Raw genomic sequence first — 15264 nt, forward strand, 5'->3', positions numbered from 1 at the left:
TATAAACTGGGTGTGGTGGCACACACCTTTAATCCCAGCACTTGGGAGGCTGAAGTAGGAGGACCACCATGAGTTCAAGGTCACCCTGAGACTACAGAGTGAATCAGCCTGGGCTAGAGCAAGACTCTAACTTGGAAAAAAAAAAAACAAGAAAACTAATTTAGTAGGTTAGGGGATATAGCTCAAGAGTAGAGTGTGGGCTTCACACTTGTTAGGTTCTGGGTTCAATCCCCAGCATCTGAAATGTAAATATTTCAGTACACATCAGTAGAAGGAACAAATGTTCTAAAGCAAGACTAGCCAATATTGAAAACTGCTGATGCTATGTCACAGATACATTTGAGGAATGGGAATCCATTATATGATTTATATTTTGTTGTTTGTCAAAAAATTATAGCATTAAAACTTTTTTAAAACTTAAGTTGTATTCTCTCTTGTTCCCTACTAAAAGGAAATAGACATGTGAGCATATATCTTTAGCTAGAAACATCAGTTTGGGCTTAAGACAATATAGTTGATCCTCAGGCTGATCACAATTACACTACCTTGTCAACTAACTCCCCATCTCCTTACCTACTAATTTTGTTTTGCTGTCATTTGAAAATCCTGAAGCAATTCATTCCCCACGTCTACCTAGGTCACAAATTTTGGCTTTTGAGTAAGCACAGTGATAGTTCCCCAACCCCCCAAGTTCAGAGGCACAAGAAGGGAACTTTCTACTTTAATGATCAGTAGGGTTTATTAAATAACATCACTGAACTCTTTGGGAACAGAAAATCTAAAATAATATAAATAGTAAGTTAAGATTTCATGACCATTCTGTAAGTGATGACTCAAAAATAATTAATTAGGGGACTGGAGGGATGGCTTAGCAGTCAAGGTACTTGACTGCAAAGCCAAAGGACCCAGGTTTGATTCCTCAGAACCCACACAAGACAGATGCACATGGCGGTGCATGTGTCTGGAGTTCGTTTGCAGTGGCTGGAAGCCCTGGAGTGCCCATTCCCCTCCCCCACAAATAACTCAATAAATAAAAATTTTTTAAAAAACAGGAATCAGTGATTAGGATGCCTCTGCCTTGTTCCCCCCAATACACTAATGTGCATTCACTAAAAATAACTGCCACCTGTAGTTTAATTTCAATTAGTGCCTTCCAAGGAAAAAGTCACATCTGGAGCATAAAATTTTTAAAATATTTTGTTATAAACCAGGCATGGTAGCACAGCCTTGTAATCCTAGAGTTCAGGGTAATGAAATAAGAGGACTGCTTCATATTTAAGGCTAGCCTGGGCTACACAGTGATTTCCAGACCATATATATATGACAATTACATTAAATAAGTGACTTTATTATACATTATCTAAAATAAACTATGTATTACTTATAAGCATATATTTAGAAAATAAGATGCATAGGTCCAATAAACTTCCACTAATTTATACACAGTAATTATAATAAACTGTTTGGAGTATAGCGATGAAGCAATATAACAAACAAAAACTATGTGAAAGTCAAGCAATGAAAAATATTAATCCTTCAGAGCTTCCATTAGTCATGAGAATCATTTTATAGTAAAATCTTGATTTGTGATGAAGATAGAACATTTGAATAGCAGTATACATAAATTTATTGAACTTTTTCAATCTAATTTTGTGCTTTTTGCCAAAACCCCTTCTACAACTACTGTATGATATATAAGTACTTTTAATGAATTAAATGTAAGTTTTACTGATAATTCTGAAACAACATTAGAATAAAACTGCAGCTTTGGGCACTAGAGTATGCCCCAATAGGGGAGAAAATACACACTTCATTTAAATGCTTAAATTTTTTAAAGAAATGGTGACCACTTTTAACAAACAATGTCTAGAAGACTATCTGCAAACATTATAAATTATACTTTTAATTTTTAGGTCATGAAGCCATAAGAAAAAAGTGCTAGTAAATGTAAGTAACTTAAAAATGTAAACAACTAAAAACTTATCCTATAATATAGACAATGATTTACGTGTGTGTGTGTGTGTGTGTGCACGCACACACACTGTCAACTTGAGGCTGGCCATCCCTACTAACCCATAGGCTCCTTCCTTTCCCTCATATGTGACTCTCCTGAGTCCTCCACTGAAGGGTGAGCCAGCAGAAAGGTTGGCTTAGCTCCACAGTAAGGTATGCCCACAGGCTGGGTTCCTGAGCTTCCATCTCTCATCAAGAAAACTACCACTGTGGGAAATGGACGGATCTGGAAAGGATTATACTAAGTGAGGTAAGGCAGGCCCAGAAAACCAATGTTCTCTCTCATATGTGGATCCTAACTACAAATATATAGATGTGTGTGAGCTGGAACCAAAAATCAGTAGCAAAGGCCCATAAGCTAGAAAAAGGCTGTAAGGGAGGAAGGAGAGGGAAGGACTTTAGGGAATGGTACCATATATATGTAAGTAGAAGAATAGGTATCAGGGAGGGGAAAGGCCTAAGCTAGGTCAGGGGAAGAGATTGTATAAAAGGGTGGAAAGAGGGTCAATCAAAATTCAAGATATTCTGAATAAGACAAATGAAAATCTACTTTCTTGAATAATGACACATCCAGAAACCATAGATTGTTACTAGAAAACTGTCAATGCCTGGAATGGGATACCTTCCAGTGAGTTGTTGGCCACAGAGGCCCCTGTTGCCTCCAAAACATTACAGGCTATTGCCAAGGACCTTGGTTTCCCGTGAGAAAGACCCTATTGCTGATGACTTCACATGCCTGAGCGGCAAGGTCACTGAGAAATCAAGCTGGTGCTCAGCAGAAACCCTCCTCCTTGTAGCCCAGCCAACTGAAAACTGGAAAAAGCTGCATTGTATGCAGCCTTATGGGAGACATAAGTCATCAGCAGTGAAAACAGTGGACACTGGAAGCCTGTTGGTCAGACAGGCCAAATGACTGAATGAGCGCAATAGTGGCATGTCTGCTCTGGGGAAAGCCAACTGCTCTCTAATTGAACTGAAGGCCCACTCTATGGGAGGGAATACATGCCTGGTACTAAAAACCTAATCAAAAGCCTATGGCAGGGAAGGTCATGAGCCTTAGGGGTATAAAGCCTACTCTTGTCTGGATAAATGCATATATTACTCTCACCAAATTACCCTGAAAGCACTACACTTAATGTTCATATTCATTTATTAAAGCTAATCTCGCTTTGGGTTAAGAGAAGCTTCTTTTCAGATGGTGATGACCATTGGGATGACCCAAAAGGCAAAATAGTACTGAGAAGAAGGGATGAAGGAGTGCCCAGCACTGAAACAACTCACACCCTCCAAGCGTCAGGGTCCATTTGCAGAAGAGGTGGCGGAAAGAATATAAGAGCCAAAGGAAGGGTACCACTCCTTACATACAACTGTCCAGGATCAATTCTAGTCCATCTCATTCTAAGCCTAAGGGCAGATGCTGGTTCTCTTAATTTCTACACATAGATCTCACTCACTGAATGGTTTTTTAGGTGTCCAACAAATGCTCCGTGAAGAAATGGATGTAATTGTCACATTCCAAAAGGTGAGAAGAGAAAGAGCCTCCCAAGAGAAGAGGGACAAACAAAAGGGGAGATAGGAGATGCTGAAGAAGGCAGCCCAGTGAGAAGAGGCACTGAAAGTGAAAGTCAAAGAGCATTCCTTTGCCCCACCCACACATGCTTCCCTATTAGATTCTCCCTGAGTATCAAAGTCAACAGCACTGCAAGTCTATCTTTACTGTAGCAATGGTAAAGGGAGAATAACACAAGACCAAAGGCATTGTTAATCTATCCACAGAGCTAATTGCAGGCACTAGCCATAGTTTTAAACTTAACATAATCAAAGTTCTTCCTGCTTTACATACACAGTAGAACTAAATACTATGAATACAATATAAAACATACCACCCACCCTCAGATCTTGTTAGTGAAAGTTATTAACTATCTTATTAAATACTAAACAAATATTTTGTGTTCAAATGTAAATTAAAGCTAAAACTTATAGGGAATATACTAAAACTAAGTGCATAAAAGTTATAACTTCTTACATATATGCATTCTGCATATACATTATATTTTATGTGCACTGAGTAGAAAATCACATACTATGTTCAATAGCATAAATGTTTTCTCTCCAGGTTATACTTTTCCCCTAAAAACTAACTTATTTAAGAATGGATTTAAAAAAAAAAAAAAAAGAATGGTATACATCTGGAGTTGGAGGGAGAGCTCAGTGGTTAAGGTACTTGCCTGCAAAGCCTAAGGACCCAGTTTCTATTCCCCAGTACCCATGTAAAGCCAGATGCACTAGGTGGGGGCACATGTGTCTAGAGTTCTTTGCAGTGGCTGGAGGCCCTGGTGTACCCACTCTATATGCCTGTTTCTCTCATAAATAAATAAATGTTTAGAATGGTACACATCCAAGAGTGGTCATCCTTCTTCTCCAGACCATAAACAAACAAGATAAGACTAGTTCACTTCCTTTTAGAATATGTTTATATTAACTAGGCGAGTAGTCACCTTGAGAGATTTTCGTAAATAGTACTTTACATAAGTTTGTAGTTCCAAATGCATTTTGTTTTTGCTTTATAACATTGCCTTTTAAAGAAAAATGTATTCTGTATTCTATGAATCCAAATATTTTACTTATTTTTGTGGTATTAGGGATCAGACTTATCATGCAGCACGCAGAAAGTAAGTACTCTACACTGAGCTACATTCCAAAGCAGTGTTCTATGAAGACTAATGTCCTTATACAAAAAAAGGGGGGGACAAGAAAGGGGTAAAAACAAGTTTTGTTTTAAAGAAAAATACTAAAATGCATTTACGTATCTTAAAATTAGTCAATTTTAAAGCAGAATATCTCTGAATACAATTATGAACTTTTTGCACCAGTATCTTAAAGGTGAACTTTCTTCAAGTTGTCTGAATACTTAAAATTTTATATATCTCTCTACTCTGAATATCTATATACATTTTCTTCTATTTCAATTTCAATTAAAAACAAGCACAATTTATACTCAGAACATAGAAAGAGATGGAAGGGGACACAATGAAAAATGGAAGCTCTTTCAATATAAAATTGCCATGACTGGTTAGTTAAAACAGTGGACACATTCCCAATACCAAGATGAATATGAAAAAATAAGTAGCATAATATCAAAATTTGTAGCTTACTTTGTGCCTTTTCACAGAAGTTTATCTGAAAGCCTAAAGTAAAAGAGATAAGTTCCAGTTCATTTACTGTAATCAAACAAACCAATATTAGAACATGACATTGCATTTTTTATATTACATTGTGAATAAAACTAATTCAAGAACAGTTCAAATCACATTACCCCCACCATTAAAGAGATAATGATAACATTTGGAGTTTCTTTAAAAACAGCTCTTTCAACTGCATTATATAGTAATGAAATAAAGTTATGTTGTTAGACTGCCTTAATCTTTTATTTTTTATATGTATTTAATAAAAAAGTAAAGTTTACAATAGTTCTGTCAAATTTTGCAATGTTTACAACCTAAAAGTTTAGAATATATTACATTATTTTACTAAACCAAATTACTGATTTATAAGTATCCAAGATTATGATTCATGACTTAAGTTTTTGTAATCCATTAGCCATAAGAGTTAAATGACATAAAACAAAATTTCCTAGCCAATCATGTAACTTCTAGTGAGATGACAAAGAACTATTGAAGAAAAATTTTAATTCCTCTAAAGTAATCCTGAAAAATATGACTGTCCTTGCCAAGCACAGTGACACATGCCTATAATATCTAAGGCAGGATGCTTGTCATAAATTCAAGGCTAGCTTGGTCTCCATAGCAAGCTCCAGACTAGCCAGAGGTAAATAGCGAGACTCTGTCTCAAAAATCAAAATATCTTTGAGAGTGATACAGCAGAGAAGGGCTTTAGAAAAACAGAACGAGGGGCTAGGCAGATGCTCAGTGGGCAAAGCACTGCCTGCTCAAGCATAAGGACCTGAGTTTGGATCCTCAGTGCCCACATAAGACGTCAGGCATGGTAACAAACATCTGTATTATTAGCACTAAAGAGGTGGAAATAGGGGATTACCAGGGTTCACTGGCTAGCTTATCTAGCAAAATGAATGAGTCCCAGGGTTTAATGAGACCCCCATCTTAAAAATGTACAGCAAGGTCTGGAGAGATGGCTTAGTAGTTAAGGTGTTTGTCTGCAAAGCCTAAAGACCTAGGTTCAATTCCCCAGGACCTAAGTAAGCCAGATGCACAAGAGGGCACATGCATCTGGAGTTTGTTTGCAGTGGCTGGAGGCCTGGCGCACCCATTCTCTCTCCCTCTCTCTCTTTCTGTCTCTCCCTCTTTTTCCTTCTTTCTCTCTATCAAATAAATAAATATTTTTTAAATGTACAGCAAGAAAATCTGTGAAATCCCCAGAAAAATATGAACAAGTCTAATCAGATCTAATCAACCCTATGTAAAAATATGTAATTATCTGTAATAATTCAACCAGTAAAGTCGGGTGTGGCAGTGCACGCCTTTAATCCCAGCACTTGGGAGGCAGAGGTAGGAGGATCACAGTGAGTTGGAGGCCACCCTAAAACTGCATAGTGAATTTCAGGTCATCTGGACTAGAGTGAAACCCTGTCTCTGGGTGGGGGAGCACCCAATACAATATAAGTCATTGAAAACAAAAGCAATAGCAGGGTGTGGTGGTAGTGCACACCTGTGCCCCCAACACACACAGGCAGCAAAACAAGGATCACAAGTCTGAGGCCAAGAGGCTGCACAAGACCTTGTCTCAAAAACCCTGATGCGGGCTGGAGAGATGGCTTAGCGGTTAAGCGCTTGCCTGTGAAGCCTAAGGACCCCGGTTCGAGGCTCGGTTCCCCAGGTCCCACGTTAGCCAGATGCACAAGGGGGCGCACGTGTCTGGAGTTCGTTTGCAGGGGCTGGAAGCCCTGGCGCGCCCATTCTCTCCCTCTTCCTCTGTCTTTCTCTCTGTCTGTCGCTCTCAAATAAATAAATAAAAAATGACCAAGAAAATATTAAAAAAAAAAAACCCTGATGCCTCACAAAAAAAAAAAAAAAAAAGATTTTCACCTACAATATTTTCGCCTACTGAGTGAACTGTATGGTTTTTCTTAGCAGTCTACCTATGTTTACATAGATTAATGCTTTGAGGAAGAAAATGGGGAAAATAAAATGAGCTGGTGTTTATACAAATTCAATCAGAACACACAGGAAAAGGTTTAACTGAAGGAAATATATGTTTAATCTTTTTCAACTAGTTGCCAAAATTGTTGGGAGTTTCAGATACAGGTATTATTTATAACATGCAAAAAATTGAAAAATGGGGCTGGGAAAATGGTTCAGAGGGAAGAGTGCCTGCCACAAACATAAGGGCCTGGGGGTTCAATTCGCCATGGACCCAAATAAGCAGAGGTTGGCCACACAGATGCCCGTAACTCCAGTCCTGTGGGGAACAGAAACCAGAGAACATCTGGGGCTCACTAAAACCACAGTTCCACATTCAGAAAAGGACAGAAATCATCTCTCACAATAATGTGGGTGAGCGACAGGAAGGACATCCAATGTTCTCTGGCCTCCACACATCTGCAAGCACATCTGCCTCATATACCACCCACAAACTTACCATGCCACACATATACTACACAAAAAGAAACTGAAAAATTGCTGCTTTCACCAATTTAAAAACATACTTTAACTTTTTTTTCTTTTGTGTGAGGGGTGTGCCAGGGCCAGATGCATGTGGCTTTTGTGGGCACTGAATTTATCAAGTCCAGGCTTGTAAACTTTGCAAGTAAAGGCCTTCAACCCTGAGCCACTCCCCCCATCCCACACACACCCGCCCCCCGCCGCCAGCCCTTACTATGACAGATTTCTTTGGTGTCACAAGAGTAAGCCACTGCTGACTCCAATCACACAAATGATAAGCAGGAAGCAGGGGGAAAGATCCCAAGAAGCCTGGAAAGCTGGTGCACTCCTCTCAGGCCAGTCTCTGCAGGAAGCAGTAATGAGAGCACACAGGAACAGACTCAAAAGCAAGTCACTCCCTGGCCTCCCAATGGAGAAGGAAGGAAAACTCACTTCCTAAGGTCTGGAGGTGGCTGGGAAACAGCAAAACAATCTTAAGGCAATATTTACTTTCCTCTTTGTAGTTCTGAATATGGTGAATGGTTGCCACTAAGAAACAAGTGAAGGTAAAAAAGTGAGAGGAAAGGAGTTTAGAATAAAACAGCAATATGAATGGTGAAGTAAGAAAAAGAAACTTTATGGTACTAGAGAGATGGCTTAGCAGTTAAGGCGTTTGCCTGCAAAGCCAAAGGACCACAGTTCAACTCCCCAGGACCCCCGTGATGCACAAGATGGCACATGTGTGTTCCTTTGCAGTGGCTGGAGACCCTGCCGCACCCATTCTCTCTCTCTTTCTCTCTCTCAATCTCTGCCTCTTTCCCTCTCTCGCTCTAAATAATATTTTTAAAAAAGAAAAAGAAAAAGAAACTTTAAAGCAGGGTATGGTGGTACACTTCCAGCACTAGGGAGGCTGAAGTAGGAGGACTGTCTCATGGTTGAGTGCCTCAAAAAAAACAGGGCTGGAGAGCTGGTTTAGCAGTTAAACCATTTGCCTGCAAATGTTTGATTCCCCAGTACCCACGTAAAGCCAGATGCACAAAGTGGTGCATGCATCTGGAGTTCATTTGCAGTGGCCATAGGACCTGGCACACGCCACATGCACACACACATGCGCACACGCACACATACACTCACTCTCTCTCTCTCTACTTACAAATAAATATTTTTTTAACAATAGAGAAAAATAAATTTGAAAGGTGTATATAAAAGCAAGAGTTGAAACAGTGAAATGAAGGCTGTGTAAAAAAAGATATTATAGAGCTGGGCATGGTGCATGCATGCCTTTAGTCCCAACATTCAGGAAGCAGAGGTGGGAGGATTGCTATGAGTTCAAAGCCAGCCTAAGAATACATAGTGAATTCCAGGTCAGCCTGGACTAGAGAAAGACCCTACCTCAAAAAAAAAAAAAAACAGCAGCAGCCACAAACCCTTTGAAATTCTGTTAGCAATGTACAAGTAAGCTGAAGGGGCAGAGTGAGATCCTCCAAGTTGAGCTTGCTCATTTTACCTAATTATGGATGAGGTAATCAAGTGATTGGATTCTGAGGTCTCATGTATTCACAACTGAGTTATTTCCCACTCAGCAAAGACTTGATATGATTAACATATCAAGGCTAAATTAACAAACATAACATTTTGCCTTTTCTTTGATAATTCCATCACTTTTTTTAAATATTAGGGCTCAAGAGATGCCTTAGCAGTTAAGACACTTGCCTGCAAAGCCTGAAGACCCAAGTAAAGCCAGGTGCACTAGGGAGTGCATGCATCTGGAGTTAATTTGCAGTGGCTGGAGGTCCTGGCACATCCATTCACACACACACACACACACACACACTCTATCTTTCTCTCTCAAATAAGTAAAGTATTTAAAAAATGAATAAATAAAATTATTATTAAATAAGGTTAAAAAAAAAAGCTGTCAAGAGCTGTGCGTGGTGGCACACGCCTTTAATCCCAGCATTTAGGAGGCAGAGATAGGAGGATCTCCATGAGTTTGAGGCCACCCTGATGCTACATAGTTAATTTCAGGTCAGCCTGGGCCAGAGTGAGACCCTACCTCGAAAAACCAAAAAATAAAAAATAAAAATAAAAAAAGCTATACCTCTAAAAGATTGTAAGAGAATGAAGCATAAAAGTAAAAATAATAATAATTAGAGGCCAGCCTGTGACTAATTCCAGGTCAGCCTGGGCTAGATCAAGACCTTACCTTGAAAAACCAAAAAAAAAAACAAAAAAACAAAAAAAGTCACTTACAATACAGATTTTGGGGACTAATGGCTCAGCAGCTAAAGGTATTTGCTTACAAAGCCTGATGGCTGCGGTTTGATTCCCCAGTACCCATAATCCAGATGCGCAAAGTGGTGCATGTGTCTGCAATTCATCTGCAGCAGCACTAGGCCCCAGCATTCCTATTCTCTTTCTCTCTGATCACAAATAAATTTAAAAAAATTAAAAACAATACACATTTGGGGAAATGCCAAACAGTTCCATTATGTTCATTATACTCTGCATATGACAGTAAAGCAAAATGATGAAGAACCCTTCCAACAACTTCACCTTCATAACATGCAAGTCTGTGGCTATCTGCAGCACACAAAGGCCATTAATACTCATTTGGATATGTTCAAGTTTGAAGCTTCCCTATCTCCTGAATTTGTCCTCCCGTTCACTTAGAGTCTTCCATCTCTGGGAATTTTCAGTTGAACTAGTTGACAGTACCTGATTCACATGGCAAGTCTTGTGTACCTCTCATCACTACTTTTGTTTCCTGGTGAGTTATCTATACCCTTCCATCTTAATTGCTAAGATTCTTCAATTTCCTATCAAAACTGAGGGGGGGGGATCAAAGTTGTCCACATTTTTGGCTATTTTAAGTAAATCTTAGATTCTCTCCAAACCAAGAAACATCAAGACATGTAGCACCAAATGCCAGAAAACCTATCACGGGGGGGGGGGGGGGGGGGGGGGGTGACGGACGAAGACGACGACTCCAAGTCTTCCTCCTCCTTGTTCTCTCTAGGCTTCTCCTACCTCTTCTGGCTATCTTTCCCATGCTTGCCCTCCTACTCACTCTCTATCCTCAATTCCAACATCCCTTAACTAGCTATAACTTGAAACTACAATTCAACTTATCCACCAATAAAAGGAGATAGGTGGTCAACAGAGTTTAAAGTCCGTATAAGATATAAGTAAGCATAAAAGCAAAATAAATAAATAAAGCAGAAAACAAAACCAAGTGTATCCAACCAGCATTGCAAATCCAACTATGAAACATAGACCATTTCACTTGAATGCCAGTTTTCTCAATATACATAAGCCAGAAAAAACAGTAATCTTCTGAGTTTGAAATATGTATGTGAAAACCTAACTTGCTAATTTTTTAAATTTATTTTAAAAGAGAGGGGGAGAAGGGAGTATTGGGCCTCAGCCACTAAAATCAAGGGCCAGATGCTTGCGCCACCTAGCCGGCATGTGAGACCTTGCACTTGCCTCACCTTTTGTGCATCTGGCTTAAGTGGGATCTCAAGAGTTGAGCGGGTCCTTAGGCTTTGCAGGCAAGCACCTTAACCACCAAGCCATTTCTCCATCCCCTAATCTCTTCTGGAGTTTTGCAATTACTTTGTGTCCCAGCCTTTTGCTTGACAGTGTAACACAGTACAGGACAGGGGCATTAAGAGGTTTCTACCTCCTCATTCAGCCACATTAATCAAAGAGAGAGAAATCAAAGGTGACTTGCTGGGCTATACCTCAGACCATGCCACACAATCTTCCTTCCAGCATAGGTGACCAGATTCATTGTTTGCCACCTTCCAACTTCCTCCTCAAAATTCTGATATGTAGCTACATTGCAGTTACTTACCCACAGTGTAATAGGGTACTTGGAGTCCTTGAACTCCAAACCCTGAGTTCATGTCTGCTTTTAACCAAAGAACTGGATAAAACAAGACTGAGAAGGGTAATTCATGAAACACCACATTTTTATGCAGGAATATACAAGGGACAGAGAGGGTTCGCAACCCAAGAAAGGAAAAATGGACACACCCACACAAGCCCATGTGAGACAGCAAATATGGGCCTTGGAACATGGAAAGGAATTTAGAGAGGAATGAAAAGTGCAGAGAGCTCCTTCATGTGATAGGCAGGAGGGGGTACAGAGCTGATAGGGGAGGCTTACCAGGACAGGACCTCGAAGTTCAGGAGAGATGAACAGCCAGCAAACAGACACCCGCTCACCTGGTGAGCAGCTACTCACCATATATATAAGTACATATGTGTATATATAAGTATATAACCTTATTATGGTGGACCTTACCATTACGCTCAGGTGAGCCAGAGTGAGGCTGACTGGTCCGGGCTAGGGGCTGGTTCAAGAAGAAGCCAGCCGTGATGCCAAGTTTTGGGGACTGAGCTTAACCAACCACAATGCCAGGCTCAGAATTAAATTCTAGGAAAAGCAAACTCCCTCCCAGGAAGGGCTCAGGTTGTTTATGAAATAACAGATTAGTTAACTCCTTTAATCATGAGTTAAGGAGAGAAGCGATTCTTCTCCTGATCTCTAGTGAAGTGTAGATTGCAAGGGTAGATTTAAGGGCATTCTGTTTTTTACTTTTGGGTCCCAGTCACCCTAAACTAACAAAGCTACCTGAATTCCTCTCAACAGTGTATCACTCTAGCTCTAACATCTAAGATCTAAGGAGTTCTCTAAACTTGTCCTAACTTTGTAGTATCATTGTACTTATGAGTGAGTTCTATGAGATGTATTTCCTATTGTGTTATTTCCTTTAGATTCCTTTACTTTGAACTGCTCAGACTTTGTCAAAAGGGAGCCTCACTAATTAGGTAATTCTAGGTTGTTTTGCATCACCCAACACTAGTCACCATTGTAAAAAAATACTAACCAAGGCCAGGCACAGTGGCACATGCCTTTAAACTCAGCATTCAGAAAGCTGAGGAAGGAGGATCCCTGTCAATTCAAGACCAGCCTGAGACTACACAGTGAATTCCAGGTCAACCTGGGCAAGAGCAAGACCCAGCCTAAAAAAAAAAACAAACCAACAACAAAAAAACTAATCAAATTCTTTCCCCATTTTGTGAACTCAAAATTTTACAGTACTTATAAGTTGCTTCTTTTTTTCTACCTGTGGCTAACAGCCAACTTGTCACATTGTCTTCAAATCTGGACAATATACTCAGAGAAGTAACTTACTTGTAAGACTTTAGTTAAGAACCTAACCTCTCACAGACTCTATTTCCTCCATCTATAAAATGCAGCAATACTCTAAAATGACCTTACATGATTAAATAAAAAGAAAAATTTTAAATGTCCAGCAAAGAACCAAAATCCAGCAGGTTTTTAGTATGGTACTGCTGTTATTTCTGGTCTCTCCTTCAGATAAGCAATACTACATTATAGCACCTTTTCTAGTTTTCCAAGTGTTCATCAAACCAGCTTTACTTGCATTCACACTAATGCTCCTTTTTCTGAGGCAAGGTCTCATTCTTTCCCAGTCTAACCTTGAACTCACTATGAAATTCCTACCTCAGCATCCCCAGTGCTAGGATGAAAGGCATGAGCCACCAGACTAGACTGTCTCTCTCCTTTAAATGGAGGCTGGGGTTTGATTGCCCAGCACTCATGTAAAGCCAGATGCATGTGTCTGCCCTGGTACATATCTTACCCACCCTCATTCCCTCAAATGCAGCTCTTCCTAAGCACAGCCTGGTGTCCAAAGGATTCTAACAAGCCTGGAAAGTATTCAACAGGGACTCTCCCGGACAAACACCTAGCCCAGATCCCAGGAAAACTGTCCAAAGCATCAGAAGAGTCACTTAGAGACATTTACTGTTTTAGCCAAGCCAACCAATACTGCACGTCACTCACATAGATATCTGTCATACATCTAACAATATAGCTCACATAGATGTGTCATACATCTAGCAATATAGCCTGTCATTAATGTATACATCCATCATACATACATCTAGCAGCACTTTACTTTCTTTTAAACTTTCTTCCAGCAATTTTGAGTAAGCTGAAATATCACATAGTGTGAAAGAGCTCATATAATATCAATTTCAGTCTTCTTCTAAAGTGGTAGGGAATGATGTACGGCTCTTGAAGACTCAAGCAGTGTATGGTGTAATTGTTTTCTTCTTTCAAAAGGCCCATCTTGAGTGATGTTATTGGCCAATGCTTTTTTCACTATGTTGCCAAAGTGAAGCCGATCTTATGATTCCTTGCCCTTGAATCCTTTCTGTAAGCACACACAAAACACCCAACTTTGCTAAGAGTGTAATGAACACTTGAGGACTTTGGGGGATTAGGGAATGGGCCAGACAAACCCAATAACATACAAGATGACAAATTTAGTCAGAATGGAACAATGTTACAAATTTACTAAATGAGTTCCTTTTATACATTATAAAGAGTGTTAAAACAATTCTATCACTTTTCAAACCTAAAATGGCAAACACCTAACTCATGGCTTCTATTTACTTTTATATTCACAATCAAAAATGTCTCTGGGTCCACGCATGGTGGCACATACCTTTAATCTCAACACTGGTGAAGCAGAGGTAGGAGGATCATCATGAGTTCGAAGCCACCCTGAGACTACATAGTGAATTCCAGGTCAGCCTGGGCTAGAGGAAGACCCTACCTCGAAAAACCAAACAACAGGCCTCTGGGCCCATAACACCATTTCATTAAACCTTCTAAAAACTTACAAATCCATAAAATAAGGAGCATCAAGAAACACTCAAGGGCAGGCTCAGGCTAAGGAGATGACTCAGAGGTTAAAGGCAATTTCTTACAAAACCTAATGGCCAGGTTCAATTCTCCTGTACCCTTGTAAAGCCAAACACAAGAAGTACCCAAGTCTCTGTAAGCAACCCCAACTGGACCTGTTCACTTAGAGCTTCTACTCCCTGACTGAAGCCTGGAATAATCTTTTTCGTGTGTTCCTGAAACTGTAATACTTCTGGTAAAGCCAAGAACCCATATAAAACCATGGAAGAATGTATGTGAGCCCATGGAAAAGAAGAACAGCAAAGGTTACTAGTCACACAGGCAAGTAAGCCCCACCTCTGCTAGAAATGCAAATCCCCTAACCCTTAAAGTGTGCCAATGAATTAAAGGCAATGGAAAAGAACCACATTAGGTCTTTATTTCCCTCTGTTTTTAAGTTGCTGTTCCCTAGAGCTGGCAAGAATGCTAATTTGGATTAAGTAGGACTAAGAATCCAACTTCTCAAGTAAGAAATTAACTAAGTGAAGAAAATGACTAGAAATTGGCATGGTGGTATACTATTGGAAGATGGAAACAGGAGGATCATCATGAGTTCAAGTCCACCCTGAGACTACAGAGTGAATTCCAGGTCAGCCTGGGCTAGAGCAAGACCCTACCTCAAAAAAACAAACAATACAAAGAAAGAAAGAAAGAAAGAAAGAAAGAAAGAAAGAAAGAAAGAAAGAAGGAAGGAAGGAAGGAAGGAAGGAAGGAAGGAAGGAAGGAAGGAAGGAAGGAAGGAAGGAAGGGGGAGGGAGGGAGGGAGGGAGGGAGGGAGGGAGGGAGGGAGGGAGGGAGGGCGGGAGGGAGGGAGGGAAGATAGGTAGGAAGGGAAAGTGGATGAGG

At 40.0% G+C, this 15264-nt stretch overlaps 1 protein-coding gene across 2 annotated transcripts in view; it reads right to left on the minus strand.

Annotated features, from left to right (window-relative positions):
• Map2k4 (mitogen-activated protein kinase kinase 4) overlaps positions 1–15264 on the minus strand; it is a 125060-nt gene that overhangs the window by 101401 nt on the left and 8395 nt on the right. The window contains exon 2 of one of the 2 annotated variants that reach the window (XM_045131346.1): positions 5169–5201. The exons of the other annotated variant lie outside the window; for it this stretch is intronic. Coding sequence (XP_044987281.1) covers positions 5169–5201 — 33 coding nt within the window. The remainder of the gene's footprint in view (positions 1–5168; positions 5202–15264) is intronic. 2 annotated transcript variants of the gene reach the window in all.

The sequence above is a fragment of the Jaculus jaculus genome, chromosome 12 (genome assembly GCF_020740685.1).
Source record: "Jaculus jaculus isolate mJacJac1 chromosome 12, mJacJac1.mat.Y.cur, whole genome shotgun sequence".
NCBI lineage: Eukaryota > Metazoa > Chordata > Mammalia > Rodentia > Dipodidae > Jaculus > Jaculus jaculus.